Source organism: Saccostrea cucullata, unplaced genomic scaffold (assembly GCF_032062105.1).
Source record: "Saccostrea cucullata isolate Sc308-1 unplaced genomic scaffold, CSIRO_AGI_Scuc_v1 ctg251, whole genome shotgun sequence".
Taxonomy (NCBI): domain Eukaryota; kingdom Metazoa; phylum Mollusca; class Bivalvia; order Ostreida; family Ostreidae; genus Saccostrea; species Saccostrea cuccullata.
The window spans coordinates 3,655-23,912 of record NW_026935559.1 but is presented as its reverse complement, the minus strand read 5'-3'; the positions used below and the strand labels follow the sequence as shown (position 1 = coordinate 23,912).

At 31.8% G+C, this 20,258-nt stretch overlaps 1 protein-coding gene and 1 long non-coding RNA gene across 3 annotated transcripts; one reads left to right on the top strand and one right to left on the bottom strand.

Moving 5' to 3' along the window:
* Nucleotides 1-1,545: 1,545 nt before the first annotated feature.
* On the bottom strand, nucleotides 1,546-3,037 carry LOC134243239 (multiple epidermal growth factor-like domains protein 10). 2 transcript variants are annotated; one of them, XM_062725469.1, is made up of 4 exons: nucleotides 2,917-3,037; nucleotides 2,580-2,708; nucleotides 2,403-2,452; nucleotides 1,546-1,593 (listed from the first exon to the last, which is right to left on the bottom strand). In XM_062725469.1, the coding sequence occupies exons 1-4, from the start codon at nucleotides 3,032-3,034 to the stop codon at nucleotides 1,555-1,557; spliced, it is 336 nt and encodes a 111-aa protein (XP_062581453.1). In that variant the 5' UTR covers nucleotides 3,035-3,037; the 3' UTR covers nucleotides 1,546-1,554. The 2 variants fall into 2 exon arrangements, with proteins under 2 accessions (XP_062581453.1, XP_062581452.1); XM_062725468.1 differs by lacking the exon at nucleotides 1,546-1,593 and having other exon boundaries at nucleotides 1,869-2,452.
* A 16,181-nt stretch (nucleotides 3,038-19,218) lies between these two features.
* Nucleotides 19,219-19,973, top strand: LOC134243212 (uncharacterized). The gene is made up of 3 exons (XR_009986994.1): nucleotides 19,219-19,301; nucleotides 19,584-19,643; nucleotides 19,724-19,973. It is a non-coding gene; the product is annotated as an uncharacterized LOC134243212 (long non-coding RNA).
* Nucleotides 19,974-20,258: the final 285 nt, after the last annotated feature.

Below are 20,258 nucleotides of genomic sequence, written 5' to 3'. Positions count from 1 at the left end.
GCTTGTAATTATGCACAACTTTTATTCAACATGTCTTAACAAAATATTTTTAGTTTTCAAGATAAAAAGGAAAATATCTGTAAATTTTCGCTCTTTTAGGCGTTCTAATTTTTGACCCCTATATAGCGCCATTTTGAATGCAGAAATCGAAAAACAAAAACCGATGTGCACAACTTCAATCCTTCTGTTATCTAAAACAAGTAAAATTTCTGCTCCAGCTTTTGTGGTCTCTGAGCCTTTATCCGGAAACGAAAGCCTATGATTTTTCATTTAAAGGGGAATAACTCAAAACCGGAAGTGACTTTTTGAAATTTTAATCAACATTCTGATAGAGTTTATAAACTTCTATAATCTCTGAAAATTTGAGCGAAATCCGTTGAGAAATGAGTGAGATATGAGGCCTCAAATTTGGCGTCTAGGAAGTAGAAAAAAAAAAAGAATAATAATCTTTACCAACAGAATCAGTAGAAGGTCTTCCGTTGGAAACGGAAGACCTTAATTATCAAAATTATCAAAGATTTAAGAGAGAAAAAATGGGGTGACGGAGCAGGGTCAAAATTGACCTATTTTCTAACTAAACACTTTATAATGTCTACAGTCATACCTCTAATAAATGGCTCTTAAAGAAATAAAATTGAAATATTTTAATTTAGAATTGTTTAATTACTTCGGACGCTAAAATTTAATGTAATACATCGCTTCGTTTAAAAGATATCAATCTTCAAAGGCAGATAGACTTCATGAGAAAAAGCAAAAAACGATGACGTCGAATGACGTCACGGAGCAGCGATTAGTGAAAAAAAGTCAAAAGGAACCTTGAAATGCTTGATAATTCGGGAAATTGATACAAAATTATGCATTTGTTTATAATGGGAATGACTATTTTTTGAGTGTTAGACTTGGAATCGGACCATGAACGGTCTGCAAAGAAACAAATGCAAAAAATCTTTTCAAAGAGTTAGTAACGTCATAAAATGTGATGTGCTATTCACTTTCGCGGAACTTGTGCAAACAAGACTTACGCAACAAAGAATTCGAAAGCATTGTCAATTTAACTTAAGGTACTCAAACAATTGCTAGTGAACTAGGTGATTCATGTATTCAGAAAAAGCAACACATCGTGGATGAAATGAAAAGGCAGAGTAATTTTAAGAAAATTTTTCAACGTTGGTTTTCACGCCAAAGTGTTGCTATCCGTTCTCCGTGGTGACAAAACATGTTACCTTTAAAATTGTCAAACACGAGTTCCATTAAATCAAATAAAATGAAACTTTACACACAAACGAAATAAATGTTTTTACATATGAAAATGTGTTAATCTAAAAAACTTTGTAAGAATAATATGATAATGGAGGATATTGTCTACGTATTTTTTGTATGACCATCGTATAAACAACTTAGCAAGTCAATTAAAATACATGAACATGTTTGATGTCATATGATGATAATGATAATCACAATAAAATAGCTATAATAAAACATATAAAAGATGAGATAAAAAAGTTAATATTTTCATGTCAGTTTAATTTAACACATAATATATATATATATGTCCTAGCAGTGCAGGAACAGCGCGCTAGACCGCTCGGATATCTAGGCAAGCCAAAAAACTTGCTTTCGATGCCGATGGAATTCTAGCGGCGCTACCCTACACTAAACGGTCATTGAGAATAGAAGTGAGATACAGTTATTTGGACATCAGTTTTAACAGAGGATTGTTACCAATACATATTGTAATGAAATTAATTATTATTTAAAAAGCACAATTTACAACAACTCTTAAACTAACATAACTGCCCTAGATGAAGAAATATTAATATAGAAAGCACAAAGAAATTCACTTTTACATATAATACCCACTTCGCCCCAGCCCGGGATTGAACTCTCGACCTTCGGAATCTGTCTCCTTGCAGTGCATGAACAGCGCGCTAGACCGCTTGGCTATCTAGGCAAGTCAAAATACCAAAAACAACATCAACAAAAGAAGTAAATATATATCATGATACACAAGAAAAGCTTTCAAACACAGCGTTTAGAAAAACACCTTTATATTTTAAAAGTTTTATGAAAATCATATCTTGGGCATTAAATTTGTTTTCGTCCCTTTTGTGTATGAATTATACGTTCTGCTGACTATAATCTTTATGAACGGCGGTATATTCGTATAGAAGTGTATTTGCCAACATATACATTCCGTTGTCGGTTTGAGCACAGGTTTCATCAGGCCTAGAGTATTCTGTATTACGATGTAAGTGAGGATTGTATGTGTGCTCTGTATGTTCAGCTATTACAGTGTCGACGTAGTGAGCGTTTTGACTGATGTGTCTGGTGAAGAATTTTCGGTTTGCTATGGATAAAATGATGAAAGCGATGATGATAAGAATAATTCCAGTAACTGTTACCGCAATGATGGTGTTGACTCTGTCTTTGGGTTCTTTGATATCTTGAGGATCTATTAAGAACGTTTTGAATAATTAACTACGTTTGACAATACATATTCTAGCTTGTAATGCATTTTATATTTAAAATGAAATTATCAGAGTTAGATATTTTAGAGAAATGTGTTTTGACACACTCACCTTCGATGCATCCAAAAATGTGATTGCAATACTCTTCTCTACACGGGCATTGATCCTGGCATTCATTACCGTAGTTAGGGTATCGACACAGTTTAGAGCAGTTTGATGCAAAATATCCTGGCAGACATTCTAAAAGTCAGATAAAAACAAAATGCTTCTCTACTATTTTTACTATCGTTTGATATTTAATTAATTCTATTGTTACAACATCTTCTAATATAAAAAAGTAAGTTTTGTACTAGAACAATAAATTATTTGATATTTTTTTAATCAGTGAACCTCGCAAGTATTTGCTTTGCACATGCAGTTTTTCTTTATTTTCAAAATTCAACCATACCTGTGCAGTTTCCTGTTTTCTTGTTATAAAATCTATCATCAGGACATATCATCTGTGAGTTTCTGGCCAAAACATCCGCAAAGTAATTAGTTACAAATAGAAATATGAAGACCTTCATTACTTATGGAGCAAATGCGTTACTTACGCAATGAAGGAATATTTGTAGAGATAAAAGAATGACAGTAATAAATGTCCAGTTTTTCGTACTAACACCAAAGCGTTGAAACTCGATATTCCAGATCTATTTGCTGCATTTAACAAGCACTTGTATATCAGAACCACTCGAAATTTAACTTATATACATGTCGAACTAAACTAGATTGTTCCTAATATGTTGGCATCAGGCAGTCATTGATTGCACTAACTTAGAGTGTGTTATATGGATATATGCTTTTTAAAGCAATTGCCTGATACTTGAGCGAGTTTTTCCTCTAAAAGTTTAGAATTGCTTAGAAGGGGTACTGTTTCATTAATTCTGCAACGAGAGACGACTGCTCTTCCTTAGTTTCTATGTGTTTGAAGAACTATAAGGACATAATCTCAGAGTTATTATTTTCTTCCTTTAACAATGCAGTTACAGAGTTTCCTCGTTGCAAATATGTATATTCTACATATGTTCGAATACTCCCTGTTAATTACTGTAAATAATAACGATATATAATTAATTATTGCAACAAGATTTATATATTAAGGATGTATTCTTCTGATAAAAAAACGTGCATTAAACTTTCTACATGCTTATATTTTTCTGAAAGTGCAATATCCAAGGAATAATTTAAAGACAAGAAAAGTGTATGTTAGTGTTCATCTAAGAGAGATTCAACCCCTCGAACATAGGCCAAAATAGAGCATGGGAAATTTCATTTAAATAAAAGCTATTAGACCATAAAATACCTCAAAAACTTATAAATACAATCAATTTAAATTTAATTTGGCTTAACTTTATTTGAAAGTATTGCGAAGTTAATTTTTAAAGCAAGATATGAGCAAATAAACACCAATAAACATCAATTAGTTAATTTGTACCCAAAAATGCTGTTCACCGGTGTCAAAAATAGGCAAATTTTCTGCTATAAAATAGCTTGAAAACCCATAAAAAACATATTTCTACAGAAAATTGTAGTACAGTTTCTTTAGGTATTATGGTTCATTTTCATAGCATGAAAAGTAGGGGTTAGTGTACATATAAGAAAATTTTAATATTTTTTATATCACCACACCCTATTTCTTTTTCATCGTTTAATGAAAATGAATCAAGGCATTTAGGCTTCAAAGTATGTGATTTATTCACCAAATATTCAAAATAAGTGTGATAATATCAGGTTAAAATTGTAAATATGTTAAGAAAAGCTTTTTTTGAACAAAAAGTAATCATTTAACAAATGAATACCTCATAATAGTTTGTTGGATATCCTCTCTTTCTCTTGGCCTGCGAGTTCCGGATTGGGTCCTGGTGTGTGGTGTTGGATGGTAGCTTCCATGGGATCTTTTATATCCAGTCCCTCTTTCTCAATCTAATTTGCATGGTTTTCTCCATCTGATTTTAGTGGTTCTTAAACCCTGCTCTCTTTTAAGTTCTTTATTTGTGATTCTTGTGAAAACAAGACTTACCTGTAAAAAATTATTTCATTTAGAAAAAAATATTTTATAATTTACTGGCAATATCATTGTTCAAAAAAGGTAAAATCATTATTTTGTCTATCTGACTTTGTTTTAGAACCTAAAACTGTAGTTTAAACTCAAATAATTTCTACATTTTCTTTGATGTTTCAGAAATATTTTTTAACCATAGGCCGCCATAGAATGAAGCGACCTAGTTTCTTACCGAATGATTATAGATGTTATCTCATTTTTTTTCTCTTACGGTATGTCTATAAATTTGGGATAGATATTCTGCATTTACAATATAAAAAGGAAATTTATCATATACTACGAGCTAAAGTTGCAATAAAAAGATAATACGAATGCTGTCGTCTACACGCATCTGAAGACCTCTTAGGCCTAACGTTATGTAACATGTTTATGCCATGTTTCAGTTTGCGATGTAACAGTATACTATGTATTTTGAAACCTTTGTATCTATAATGCATAAACATTGCTATTTTTAATAATTTTGAAAGCACTGGAAACCTACATTTTCGCTTATCCACTGCCACTGGAACGTCGTCAACACAGTTCGGCGTTCCTGGCTGGCATGTTCGGGAACCGCTTTCGAGAATGTACCTGTAGGCCTAATCGTGATATCGACAATTTTTTCAATGTTTTAAAATTTCTGTCGGTTGGCTCTTTAAACGGAGTGTCATTCGGCATTTCTGTCGCTTTGAAGGGGAGATCCCGTCTTCTTCCCCTCTCGATCATGTCGATTTCACTTGTCGACTTTCTTAAGCCTATGTCGTAAATATCATAATGTTGCACACGTCTTAGTCATTAATACAACATAGAAAGATTTTTTATTTAAAAATAAATATAGTTAAACATATGAATCATAAAAACTTTAAAACTTGTTGGTAAATCTTTATCAGTTTGAATTTTACGACATATTTATATATTATAAGGATTAAAATTATTTTATCTTGAAAAAATTAATGCAAATGATAAAATATATTATGAATTTTGTTCCAAAATTTCATTTATCCCAAAAATATCCTGTTATTCTTGATATCAAATTTCAAACCAATGCTCTGTGAAATTTATTCAATTAAGCCAAGATCATCTCAAAATCACAGTTCATTTAGTTGACATTATTTAATAAATACATTTTAGCTGACGTAATCTTTATCCCTTGATAGACCTATCTGATTTTTTTAAAATTATCTATTTTTACTCAATTTGACTACAAAACGGTCCGACTAATTGATGTCAGAGAGACTTTTAACTTTACAAGTCTGTTAAGAGGGCATAAGCACGGACTCCTGGGTATTCCAGAGATGGGATCAGGCCCCAGGATCATGAAACATCTTAAGCTGATCCTGGGGCCAGGTGCCTATCTACCGAATTTATACTTTTATAACCTAGTATCAAATGCACTTTTTGGAAAAATCTCAGATAGGCAAGCTTGTACTCTGTTTTACGAAAAGAAAACTATCTCAAATATGACGAAATCCCACCAGAATGAAGATATAGGAAAAATGGCCTTCATCTGGACCCTTTAGTGGTTTTCATGTAAGATTTGAATCCAAATTACTGCAGGTTTTAAAGGAAGCATATTTTAAGATCTTAACTACAAACTGTCACAATTTTACTATTGTTCTGATTTTTCCATCAAATAAGGGGTTAGATTCCGTTGTTACTCTACCTTTTCCTTTTTTTCAAAGATGCAAATGGAAGTCTTTTCTATTTCTTACTTTTTCTCTGCTGTAAACTTCACAGAATTACATAATATATCTTTACAATCGTTTTATAAAAGTGATGCGTTTCTTACGGAAAAACTAAATAAATTTTGAATTGGGTTAAGAATCGTTTGAGGTATTCTTTTAAAATTGTTGAACTTGTATCAAGTAAAGATACTTTCATATATATATAAATACGACTTGTGTTGACACGATATCAGGAAACAAACACTAACAACAATTCACACCTTCTCCAAAAATAAAACATGAATCAACTTAACAGTTTTCCTGATCTACAAAATGTCAAAAATATCTGATATATCATGGTTTGAACACCTGTATCTGCATATATATTGTACACGTTTGGAATCAAATCAATCAGATGATCTTAATTGCTCATTTTTTCATCGGTGTAATCATTTTAGAGTGTTCTGAAATCATTCAAAAGTATATAGATATATGCTAGACTTATTATTCATCACGTCATGAAATCATCTGTACGCTAAAACAGCAAAGTGTTTAAAGTAACATATTTAATTCTTGTTGCATCGACATTATAAGCTTTTTCTCACTACAATTACATAATATACAGCCATGTCTCCTATATGCAAAGCGACATAGGTCTGTTAATTTACCCCAGTTTTTGATCCCCAGTTAAGGATTTATTGTACTAAAAAGAAAAAAAAGGATTGTTATTTATATAGAGGAAAATAAAACAAACGTGATTTTATACACGTTTATTTTGATATTGGCGTTTGTTGGTCGTGGCATATTTAAAGCAGTAGGGGGTCGCCAAGCGTAAATGAGCGACCCCAAATAACAACAAGCAGCAGCAGCAGCAGCAGCAGCAAGCAACATGAAAGCATAATATCACATGTACATATAATAAGCATAATAATGGCCGTTCCGGGTATACCACGAACGGTAATTAACCTTGCAATTTAATTTTATGTACATGTATTTTAAATAAACTTTACAAGTTTACATGTATGTTGTAGTTATTGTTCCGGGTTATCAAACCGCGAACGTTACATAGGATATTTTAGCAAGCAAAGCACTGTGCATGAAATTTGTTGAAAGCAGTACACATTTTGCACAGCAACTGAGTTTGTTTCAAGGAGGCAAAGCAGACCAATTCATGAATTTGTTGAAAGCAGCACACATTTTCACAGTAAATGAGATTGTTTTAAGCAGCAGCAGCACAATGAATTATAGCATCAGTTGAATGGCTCGGCGCAAACTGAATCTTGGGACGACAAGGGGAAAAACCAATAGTAATCCTATGGAATGTCATCAAGGACTCTTCAAGCGAGGCTAAATCAAAATTACAGCATACACGGTCAGGCCCATGGTATGCCACGACGAAAATCTTCCAAGTGAAGTCAATACTCAAGTCAAACCAGAAATGATAGAGAAAACCCCAACAGCAGACAAAAACTTCTTAAAATTGTTTAATGTTAAGATGCAGATTCTACCATTACTCTTCAATATGGGGCGGGATGGGATGGGATTTTAGAAACAATCGTGATTGAAAGCATATTTTTTAAAAGTTCTGTCTGCTACAAAATTCGTGTACCTTTCGTTTTTGGATCAAGGGCAAAGAGGGAGAATTTGAGATATCCCGATCCCGATCTAATTTATATTCTAGCTAACTCAACTCAAATAGCAGCAACAAAGTTTTCCTCATAAAATAAGTGCATCTATTCTTTAAATTAATAGATGCTATTATTTATATAGAGGAAAATAAAACAAACATGATTTTATACACGTTTATTTTGATATTGGCGTTTGTTGGTCGTGGCATATTTAAAGCAGCAGGGGGTCGCCAAGCGTAAAAGGGCGACCCCAAATAACAACAAGCAGCAGCAGCAGCATCAGCAAGCAACATGAAAGCATAATATCACATGTACATATAATAAGCATAATAATGGCCGTTCCGGGTATACCACGAACAGTAATTAACCTTACAATTTAATTTTATGTACATGTATTTTAAATAAACTTACAAGTTTACATGTATGTTGTAGTTATCGTTCCGGGTTATCAAACTGCGAACGTTACAAAGGAAATTTTAGCAAGCAAAGCACTGTGCATGAAATTTGTTGAAAGCAGTACACATTTTGCACAGCAACTGAGTTTGTTTCAAGGAGGCAAAGCAGACCAATTCATGAATTTGTTGAAAGCAGCACACATTTTCACAGTAAATGAGATTGTTTTAAGAATGAATTATAGCATCAGTTGAATGGCTCGGCGCAAACGCCACATGGCCGAAACCTTTGGAATCCATAGGTTTCGGTCACCCCATAAAATGGGGAAGCCGCATTCAACTGACCCACGACCAACCACCCTAATTTTAACCTATTTACTTTGGAAACTGTAATAATCCCCTTGAAAATAACTCGAGACCCCCCATCCCTCCTAAATTTAATACTTCTGTATAATGAGTAGACAGAAAATTTTGATTCAATTGATGCTTTTTAAATGTGTAAAGTTATGAGAACTTAAGCAAAAATTCATATATTAGCTTACATTGGATTATTTTATAGCAAAATAATATATATTAAAGATGAAGAATTATATGTGCCAATATGTTAAGAAAATTTTATGTGGAGACAAAATATTGTCCCAACACAAAAATGGCAGATCCTGATCATGCAACTCCTCTCATTTCAACAGGAGCATGTATGAATTTATTCAGGCTGGTTTCAAGCAACACTGTACTAGATAAAACCTACTTTACTTACCGTGCAAGATTTCTTTGGGAATAAATCATGTTAATTGTATTGTTATAGGTTAGCTTTTAAGAAAATTACCTCTCCAGGCTTAAAGTGCTCACATGTAATATGTAACTCCCAACAATGACTCCAAATGGGATCTTGAAATTATACTTGATAATAATACTTGATATGCCATCTTTATAATGTTTATAATAAAACAGAAAATGATCCTTCTCATCATATTTTAATTCTATTTTCAGGAGTTCTTAACTATATTCTAATATATTGCTTTTTTAACCAAACTAATCTGTATAACTGAGCAGCCTGTATATCATAAACTGTATATTTATAGCTACTTAATTATATGTGCCAGGAATATATTACTTTTTAAAGTTGACTTAATGTCAATTACAGATAATATATCTATTAAGATAATAGAGTAACTTCTCTACCTAGAAATATGACAGAAACAGGACAAATATTACTAATAAATGGCTCATACACAGAGCAAAACCCCTTTCCCCTATCAAACTGGCTTGTAAGAATACATGATTACATGACATGTATTTTACTTATCCCTGTAGTTAGAAAAATTAAAATTATTGTGTCGCCCTTGTCTGACAGTGCATTATTCTTAAATTACAAACAGTACTGTATATCACTTTCCTAAAAGGTATGGAGAATAATACAAATTAAAATTTTTTCTTAATTCACCAAAATTGAAAGTGTGATCTTATTGAGGAAGCACTTTCTTGTTAATAAAGGTTTAATCCATTATACACTGAACCAGTTACCACCTAAAAGTACTGTTCAATTAATGTGAATCATTTTAACTTTAAAGCTTATGGCTGACAAATAGAATTTTGCCTGTTGATTCTGAATGAATGATATGTTTAAATGGCATGAATCTAATATAATTAGTGGAAAATTTTGACAAATGCTTTAATTTCTAATTCATTAATAACAATAGTTTTGTATTTTCCTACAATTATTCCCTGACTGAGGCTGTTGGTGAAATTCCAATGAGTTGGATTTATGAATGTTTCTACACGGGGATCTTATAACTAGGGTTTTCTACTGTTTTGTTGAATACAGGATAATTAATGCAATCAAATTTACTTTCTGATTGATGTATCTTGAATGAAATCTATGAGCTTATATCATGCTTATCAAGTTAAGATGTCTGAACACAATACTTAAGACCAAAGAAAATTACCATTGTAAAATACATCACCTTAATTGGCCTGATCTTTGTATATTAAAACAGGTGGTGCTAATGAAATCAAATCCAAAATTAAAGTCCTTTAAATAATTGCCTTCTGGCTTATCAATAATTGGCTTCTTGTGAAAATACTGCAACCGATCCAAAATTATGCCTAAGTCATAAAAATACCCATACTACATGTACACTTAGTTTATATTTATGTGTACTTGACTAGATAACCTTGGTACACTGGATCTTGAAATAATAAATCTTATTAATACATGTAAATACTCCCAAATCTGTTATACTCATATGTCATGATAGCCCCATAGCAGCTCTCCCTAGTAAGTGCATAATACAATTTTCTACTCAACATCCTATCCAATTTATACTTTTCTCAAAGACTTCATTATTTCCAACCTAAGAGTCAGACACTAATTGTCTAGCAATAAAATTCCCCTTTATTCCCCAAAATTGAATGAATTGCAATATTGCATGTTTCTCCCCTATTTATGTGTTATGAATTTGTATGTCCTAAGTTAATTTCAGTAATATTTTCAACCCTGGTGTTTTAGTATTCTATCTGATGTAAATATTCCATGAACTTTAAGCTCTAACCAATAAAATAAAATTATTAAGAATAGCTTATATGAATTATTTTAAGTAAAACTACTTATGTAAAGAAATGCTTTAGCTGAAAACAGGCAATCCACCGATAAACTTAAAATTCAGATAAGTGTAAAAAGGCAGACACACTTTCAAGTAAACACAAGTATTAAGGCGCAATATTTTTACCAGTAAAGGCAGTATATTTTTTTAATTGTCAAATCCCTTTTATTTAAAGTGGCTTTTATTTATTAACCTTGACAGTAGTTGAGAGAATTAGAATAATTGATATTACATGATCCAGTTACTTTTTTCTGGGTCACACAGAACACCTACATACTTATCATAGCTATAAGAAGAGAAAGAGAATTACTTATTTAAGCAGCTGGTTATAGAATACAGCAGATTTTTTTTTATCATGAATTGAGCAATAATTAGTCATTTTCCTTATTTTACAAATCTAATTCCCTAATTTACCCAAACCCCAGATAAATAAAATTATCAATTCCTTTATTTCTAATGGTTATAGCCTTAGAAGTGAAGAATGCATGAACAAGCGAGTACCCTCGAGTCAGCTTATCCTACTGCGGGACGTGGAGACCAGACCGGTCCTTCGGATGAGACCGTATAAACCGAGGCCCCGTGTCGCAGTAGGTGCTGGCACGTAAAAGACTCCTCACTGCTCAAAGGCCCTAAGTGCCGAGCATAGGACAAAATTTGTAGCCCTCCACCGGCAAGTGGTGGCGTCTCCATATGAGTGAAAAATTCTCGAGAGGGACGTTAAACAACATACAATCAATCAATCAATCAATCGAGTCAGCTTATACTGTCAAATTTATTGTATGACTAAACAAAGAAAAATAACTAGCATATAGCTCATCAAGACCAACTGAGCTACCTTTGATAGGCAATAAATTTGATGAAATCTATGCGATTGCCAAAAGGAACCAAGTGGCAATTAGATATTACACACTCGAAAAGCACTGAATTTAATTTCAAGAGTGCATTTTAAGTTTGAAATAAAGCATTGACTTGTCCTGTTGGTTGATTGTGTTGTTTACTGTGGAGGGCATAATTTCCGCCAAATAGGAAATAAGCTTCTTCTGCATGATAATAACATAAAGCCTGATTTATGGCCAACATTACCCTTGTAACTTATAATATTTGATGTCTCCCTGTTAATCATCATAGCTGTACAAATGTAACTGTTATAACTTTGCTTCTGCGCCCCCCCCCCCCCCCCCCCTTTGTGTTTTAAACAAAATTCATGCACTTTAATGCAAAATGCATTTTAAAAATACCGTTGATGTATACACTGAGAATGCTCAATTGAATAAAGCCTGCGAAAACTGAAAGACACCGATTATAATGTTTTGATCAGTTTGACTGCTATATTAAGCCATTCTTTTTACATAGGATTTTTATTTTTCAATTGATACACGATTGATAATTAATTCAAAAACATAATGAAAATTATTCCTTAATCTGGTATATGTTTGCTTGTTAAACTAAAACATAAACAAGTTTTAATACAAATTACGCCACATGTATGTCGACTTAGAAAATTTCGGAAAATTTCAATCCAAGCCAAGCTCGCATTTTTCCAAAAAAGAATAATCCATCCATGCATCTAATCATCAAATCAAATATTTGCCGATAATATTCAATTAAATATTTTAGAAACAATCGTGACTGAAAGCATATTTTTTAAAAGTTCTGTCTGCTACAAAATTCGTATACCTTTCGTTTTTGGATCAAGGGCAAAGAGGGAGAATTTGAGATATCCCGATCCCGATCTAATTTATATTCTAGCTAACTCAACTCAAATAGCAGCAACAAAGTTTTCCTCATAAAATAAGTGCATCTATTCTTTAAATTAATAGATGCTATTATATTTAAATGGAAATACCCATTATAAGGGGTTATGAATATCCACATTACAGTCTTATTGAGTTTAAAAAGAAATAAAAAAGATGTTCTGACTAGCTCTTATATGTTGATTGAAATTGCATCTATGTTTAAAAATCTGTTTTTAAAGCATAATTATCATCATTTGTTATTATTGCTCATAACGTCAACAATAGAGTTGATCGAAGACCTCAAAATCAGACCTTATATTGTCATTTAACAAAAACTCTCCATTTTTAGAGACCTCTGACGGAAAACGGTTGGTGGTTATATATAAAATAATAATTTTCGAATGACAAATTGTAGTCAGGTTTGAAATAACTCCCAATACGAAAAATGTGCAATCAACAACTTAACTGTCTGACTCTCAACCGCTTTTAAATAATACAAACGCTTAAAAACATCAATAATAGTTTCAAATAGACGTCAATAAAATGACTTTGAAAAGTTCAATTTTAAATCAAACAACAATTTTCATTTTTAATATTCACAATTTCAATTTCTTTTATTGTGATTTTGCTCTAAGTGCGATCCCTTTAAAAGCAAGGCAGGCTACTCACTGATAAGTTAATGCAAAAGTAATTTCAACGGCCAGGTGCAATTCGTAGACTTTATGGTCGAAATAACGACATTGTAAGCACATATAACCCAGGCCTTTGTTTTTATACTAATTTGACTACGGATAATTCAGTCTACCCGCCTAACACAGAGGGCTCAGGGTGGATGTGATCGGTCAACAGGGGTCGCTTACTCCTCTTAGGCATCTGATCCCACCTTTGGAATTTCAAGGGATCTAATATATGTCCTCTTGACATAGGTATTTGCATTTTTGAGGATTTTGTTTAGAAGGATCGCTGTTTTTTTTTTTTTTTTACAGCAGTACACCTTTACATGTTTTGCATTAGCTAAAAACATACAGTTTTATTACAGTGTAAACATATTGAGTACCAAATATGAGGCATTTTATCGCATAGTTGAAATTTATACTGTAAAAGTTGTTAAACTGATTCGTTTTTGTTAAAATATAAATAAGAAATCATACAAAGGAAAACACAGAACTCAAATAATATATTATACAATTCAAATGATTTTTTTACAATACAAATAAAAAAATATGGAATAAAAATAATCAATTATAGAATTCAAATGGGAAATTATTAAACACAGATGATGCATTATACAATACCAGTGGAAAAGACCGACGATTGCAACGTTTGGCATGCCATAGATACTGATGCAAAGAACCGGGTACAGTATGTATAACGAGGCGGCCCTGTAAAATCGGCAAAATTTAAACGCACGATAACATTTTTTGAACTGTGTCAATTTATTGTTAAAGTTCCCCTTTGTGAAAAATTGGTATAAATTTTCCGCAACTCACATGCCCTTTTGTCTATATATCGTTCAAAACCGGTCAAATATTCCGGAATTCACCTATTTTGGGCGTTTTGCTCCTCTTCAAATTTATATTTCGATGTGGCCGCATCCGAGTACATATGCGAAACTTTGCAGAAAGAACAAGTATACTTTGGTAACTAATATGCAAGAGAAAAAATAACTGTACAAAGGTGCGGCCACGTCCGTTTTTAAGAAAAACTGTAGTTGAAAATACTTCGTTTTTGGATAGATGTGACTTTTCCTCCTCATTAAAATCTATACTTTTAAAGAAATTAAATGCTGAAGTATAAATCTGAATGTGTTATTATCTTATCTATACTTTTACAGAATTTATTGTTTAAATCTGTATCTGAATGTTATGAAAACCACATAAACTTTTCTTCGTAAAATTTATCAAGGGAAATTGCAAGGAAATCAATGACGCAATACATTAAAAACATGACGTCACAATAAGCCGGCACATGTTGAATAACCAAATTCTGACTTCAGTCTTCCATAATAAAATAATAAATAAAATAATAAATTTTCAATCAATATATACAGTGAAAAACAGTCAAACGACATGATTTTACATTTATACATGTACCTTATTAAATCGAGCGTCTCCTTCATACTGGACGTGATATTGAATTTATATTCAAGAAAAGATTTAGAGACAGGGCCGCCTCGTTATGCATACCGTACCCAGTTCTTTTGGTACATTAAATAATCTCAAACAACTTTCTGTAGTTTTATGAGTGAACTTAAGGAAGAAGACGAAATTAAATAAGATTAAGCTTGTGGCTCATCTTGAAAAATAAATGTTATACAATTAGAGACTTTTTAATCTCCAAGTTGATAAAGAACTTGTTTTCTCAAATTTTTTTTTATAAAAGAACCACAGATATTGTTACTTTTATTTCCTATAAGAGTATATTTTATACAATGCAGTACATTAGACAATTAGGGCCAACTCACAATAAAAACGTTCGACAACTCTAATTTTCAACGTCATTTTTTTTATTTTGTAGTATTATTTCACGTTTACCAGCATTTGAATTTATGTCTTATAATATACGGTTAAATCAATGTTTGGAATAAGAAAAAAAAATAGTGTAGGTTAGAGAAGAGGAAACCTTTACTACAATCCTTTGCTACACCACCCGATGTGTTGTTAATGAATACAAAGTCTACCATGCTGTGAGGACATGATTCCTAAAAATCCAACACATGCTTTATAAAGCGTTTTATGAGAAGATGGAATCATATTTCAGACTTCCGCCACGGAAACATGAATATGTTCATAGGTGCCCGTACAAGGATAAATTTCAGGGCTTGAATTGATACGAATAGGAATATCCCTTTCGTAAGATGCACGACTCGACGGATGTGAATGGTTCAATTGTTCGTTTCTCTGATTTGCAAGATTATATTGTTTCCTGTTGACTGTAGAAATTACCGCCAATAGGATGAAAACAATCAGGAAACCTGAAATCGTAGATACTCCAATCACCAGAAGGAAAGTTGAGTAGGCATCCTTGGTATCCTTTTGGTCTCCATATGATAAATTAGAAAAAATCTTATAAGTATAATAAATAAATTAAAATCAAAATTTACATTTTTTTTTTCAAAATCACGACACTAGCTAAGAAGAACTCTGAATTTTGATAACCAAAAACGAATACCTGATGTGCTGTTTCTTTTTCTGGCGAATGCACAGCCATTTCTTGGGTCACATAGTGAATGCTTGCATCCACATTCCTTTTGACATTCATGTCCAAAGTTGGGATACCTACAGGTCCTTGAGCAGTTTGTGCTGAAGAATCCTATAGGGCATGCTTCAAAGAAATAAATAATTTGTTAGAAATAACGTTATCTCCATTATCTTCTTAGAAATACAAAGACAATTTTAAACGATTTTCTTACTTTGTTTACTAGTATGTAGTTCTTGCTTACCGACACATTTATTATTAAAAGTGTCCCACATCTTATCGTCAATGCAGGGAGTCTTTGGATGTTTAAAACTACAATTGGTATCATAGCATTGAAGTTTGTATTAAAGTATGCATGTTTTAAAATTCATTGTAAAAATATAAATAATACCAGTTATCAGTGCCAGTGATTGTAAAGCTTTCTTTCGATGGAAAATTTCTATAATAGAGTTAATTCAAATTGGTAAAATTCTTTGCAAAAATGAAAATACAGATTGATGTGTGCATATGTGCAGAGAAGAATTACATTAAAAGTTGAAATTAAAGGTTTCTCAATTATTGAAATGTTCAAGTATTTTTTCAACAATATGACATTGAGGTAATTAACGTAAACTTCTTTTTTTCTAAAGTGAAGCTTTTCTCTGAAAGTTAAAGAAAGAAATGAGTATCAATAGTATTTGCACATTTTGGCGAGAACATTTTGACAGAGGGCTAATATTTTGAAGTCCCATTTAGCATAGAAACAAATTTATAAATAAACCAGCACGTATATTTTCTGAAATACTAGTTTTGCAAACACATATATTTTCTTAAGTTTTCTGCTCGGTACAATGACCCGTGCATATCTTTTTTAACTTTGAATAAAATTAAAAGTTTCTTTAAATCGATGACAATATTGTAACAGTGTTTTGGGGAATCCATTGATGAAGGTCTCAATATTAACATAAATCAATACTTACATCACTTTATTAGTTGATTCTGTTGCGAATACTGAGTTGTTCATGACATAAGTCAGTAGGAAAACGTACAGCATATTTTTTAAAAATAATTCTAGAAACATACTACTAATTCATACTGTAAAATATAGACAATATGTAAATATCCGTGTTCATTTATGTCTCATGCGTATTGTACCAGTAACCAAAAGTACTATGACACAATGGAGAGTACATAAAGCAGAGCTAGAGAAGACTGGGGTTTGTGTGCTTGTTACAGCACATCTGATATGGCTATCGTTGCATTAAATAATACAGAAAAGAAAACTAATGACAAATAGCTGAGCTTCGGTTCATTATAAAACTGCACCCACTAAGTGCTCTTAGACTACTTTTTGGAAATAAAAAAAATCCTCATAGGATAACATTCAAGCTAAATATTTAAAAAGATTAGAGCAAAAAGGAATCTCCAAGAACCTCAGATATAAGATCAAATGACACGGAGAGGTGAGACTACTGGCTTGTGTGTTCCTTATCTTCTGATTGGGAAAACAAAAACATTCATAGACATTCATAGACATCCTAAAGTATATTTGCTGATGAGGTCATTGTAACGACCATAAAGCTTGCGAGACTTTCAACGAGACTGTTGATTTTCCTTGTTTGATCGAAACATTTGTAAATAGAAAACTGAAGCGTTGAATTCATCAATTTTCATCAAGGCTTATTTTTAGTTGTCATACACGTCTGTATCTGGCAAATTATCTAAATATGGAAGATAAGTTTCAGACATTGTCCCAAGCGCATTGAGATATATACATCAAACATGTGAATGGAAGTAACTTTTGATAATTGTTGATAATACGCAGTCAATGTATAGAAATATTTTGTCTCCTAATGTTGAAGTTATTTAGTAAATTCTGCTTAATGTGAATAAAATAAATAGTTATCATTATACTTTAATTAGGGAAGATGACCTCATTAGTGTAACACCCTACTCCCCCCAGGGCTTTCTAATTAAAGCAATAATATAACATTAAGATATCAAACAACAAGTTAATAAAAATACATCTACAATGTCACAATGATAATCCTAATAAAATAGTAATAATAAACAAATATACAAAGATGACATATTAAGTAATATAGTATCACATTAGCAAGATTTTAAAACACTATGTCATTATACATTTACATGTATAAAAGATATAAATCACAGTAATAAAGTTCTGTTGATGAAGACATATTTTTCTACATTTTATTTAAGAATAACAGAGTTGGTTCACATCTTATATCTAGAGGTAAGCTGTTCCAAATATATGAACACCGGAATATTGTGGTGAATTTTCATACAATTTTGTTCGGTAATGCTTGTATTATTAAAACCGTTGTGTGTTTTTCTTTACATGTAAATGTCTACGAAGCACTATACGTTAACCATACAAAACATACAAGTTGGATAAAAAAAATATCCAACCGCAAATTATGATAGATCAATATTTATCACATGGAATACATTTGCAAAATATGACAGCAATAGCACTGACCAATTAAAAGTTATGACTAATATCAAAGTTTTTGTGAATACAGACGGGCAGAAAGAACGATGCTTTATGCCCACGAATTTCCAATTTTTAAAAAGGGCATACATTTCTTCACTCGTAGATTAGTGCAACGCATTATTTTAAGCATTTTAAATGTCATAAGTAGATATTTTTAGACATAGGTAATCGATCTTGAATGTCTTTACTTTCGGTTTATTACCGGAAACGTTCTGAGTCGTTCTTATAGTATATTTGTAAGTAAGTATATTCATAAGTATATTCGTAATGTAACATATTATGCATTTTATTTGAAGTTAATAAATACATTGGGGACCTTTTTAAATGAGGATTAGATATACACAGTTAATCTAAAAATCAATCTGATATATGGTTTATTTTTAGAATTCTTCGTATAGTAATTATTTAATAAATATTACATGTATATGTTCAATCCTTTCTATAGTAATTCAGTGGCCCTTTTTTTTAAAAAAATCTTACGACTATGACACAAAAAATTCTATTCTTTTACAAGTATCCAAGTTGTCTTAAGTCCTACAAGATTCTTACTTTTCTTTTCCATAAAGGTTACATTGCAAAAAATATTTTAGAAAAAAAATCAGATCAAGTGTCAAGTTTTTATCCTAGTCGTAAGATTTTTTGTGAAAACGGCCCCAGGGCAATATAGCAGTTCAGTTTGTTTCATAAATTCATAACAGAAAACGTGTTGAGTGTAAAAAATTGCCATTTATTTTCAAGTAATCCCTAAAAACAGTTACGAAAGAGATTAGCTGTCAGACATAGCAAAAGCAAGGAAAGTCTGGATAAATTTAAGATGTAATTCAATAAATGATTACAAATTAAACCGTGGACTCTCAGTCATAAAATTGTTATAACATAGAGATGTGGTAATATTCCTATAAAGAAGCACTCGAAAAGTATTAGAACTTATAAAATTATTTTATATGAGGGTGCAAAGATTCTCGATTTGGTCAATGGTATCATTCGAATCGAGGTATCGTTTTAGCTTAGCCGAGAGAGTCTCTTCAAATTAAGGTAATTCATCACAATACGATGCATGTTTATAAAAAATGAAGATTAAGTACATATACACATTTCATATTTTTTTTTTTAACATTTCACTATATATTTCGTTATCAAATTCTTACTAACATGCATTAAAAGGATAATATTAGAGCTAATTTTACCATCATTTTACCATCATCTCTGAGAGAAAGAGTTCAATACTTGTACAGAAATACTGCTGTAAAAGAGGGCGGAGAGGTGAGAGATGTTTTTCAATATTTTTTAGACAAGTTATATTATTCATTTTTTTAGATATCAACTTGTCCGAGAATGCAGAAAACAACCTTTCTTTTTATCGTCATATTTTGTCAGGTAAGTAGCTTAAAAAATTTTTTTTTACATGAAAGTAATATGTTGGTTATATTTTTTGACGTGCCTATTCCATTATTTAGGTATTAAAGACATGTTTTACGTGTACTGATCTACAAAGAACAATCACCTATGTTCCGGATTGCCCTCGTTCTGAAGCAGAGTGGAATGTAGCAGCTATACGTAAGAAATGTGACTCCGTCTGTCCCACATCAAGGTATCACTGTCTCATCACCAAGGAGATGAATGCTATCATAGAAGTCTGCGCTGTACCGATGTTCATGCAAGGTAATTAAGAATAGACTGTATATAAGACCAGTAATAAATTTCATCACCTGTTGTATGTTTAGCTGGAATCTAATATGAATCTAGAAAATTCAACCTGACATTCATTAAAACAAATTTTATTCTCATTGAAACAGTCAACAATATATGCTTTTGAAAAAGCTTTAAACCTCATCTAATTGGTTTTATCAATAAAAAAAAGACAGTGTTTTTTTCTCAGCTACTGTTACGGTAATATCATTTTTAAGCGGTTAGCTAGCTAACCGCTTTATGGCATGGGCCTCCAAAAACCGGAAACTTCCATAAGGCGCTACCTATCGACATCGCTTTATG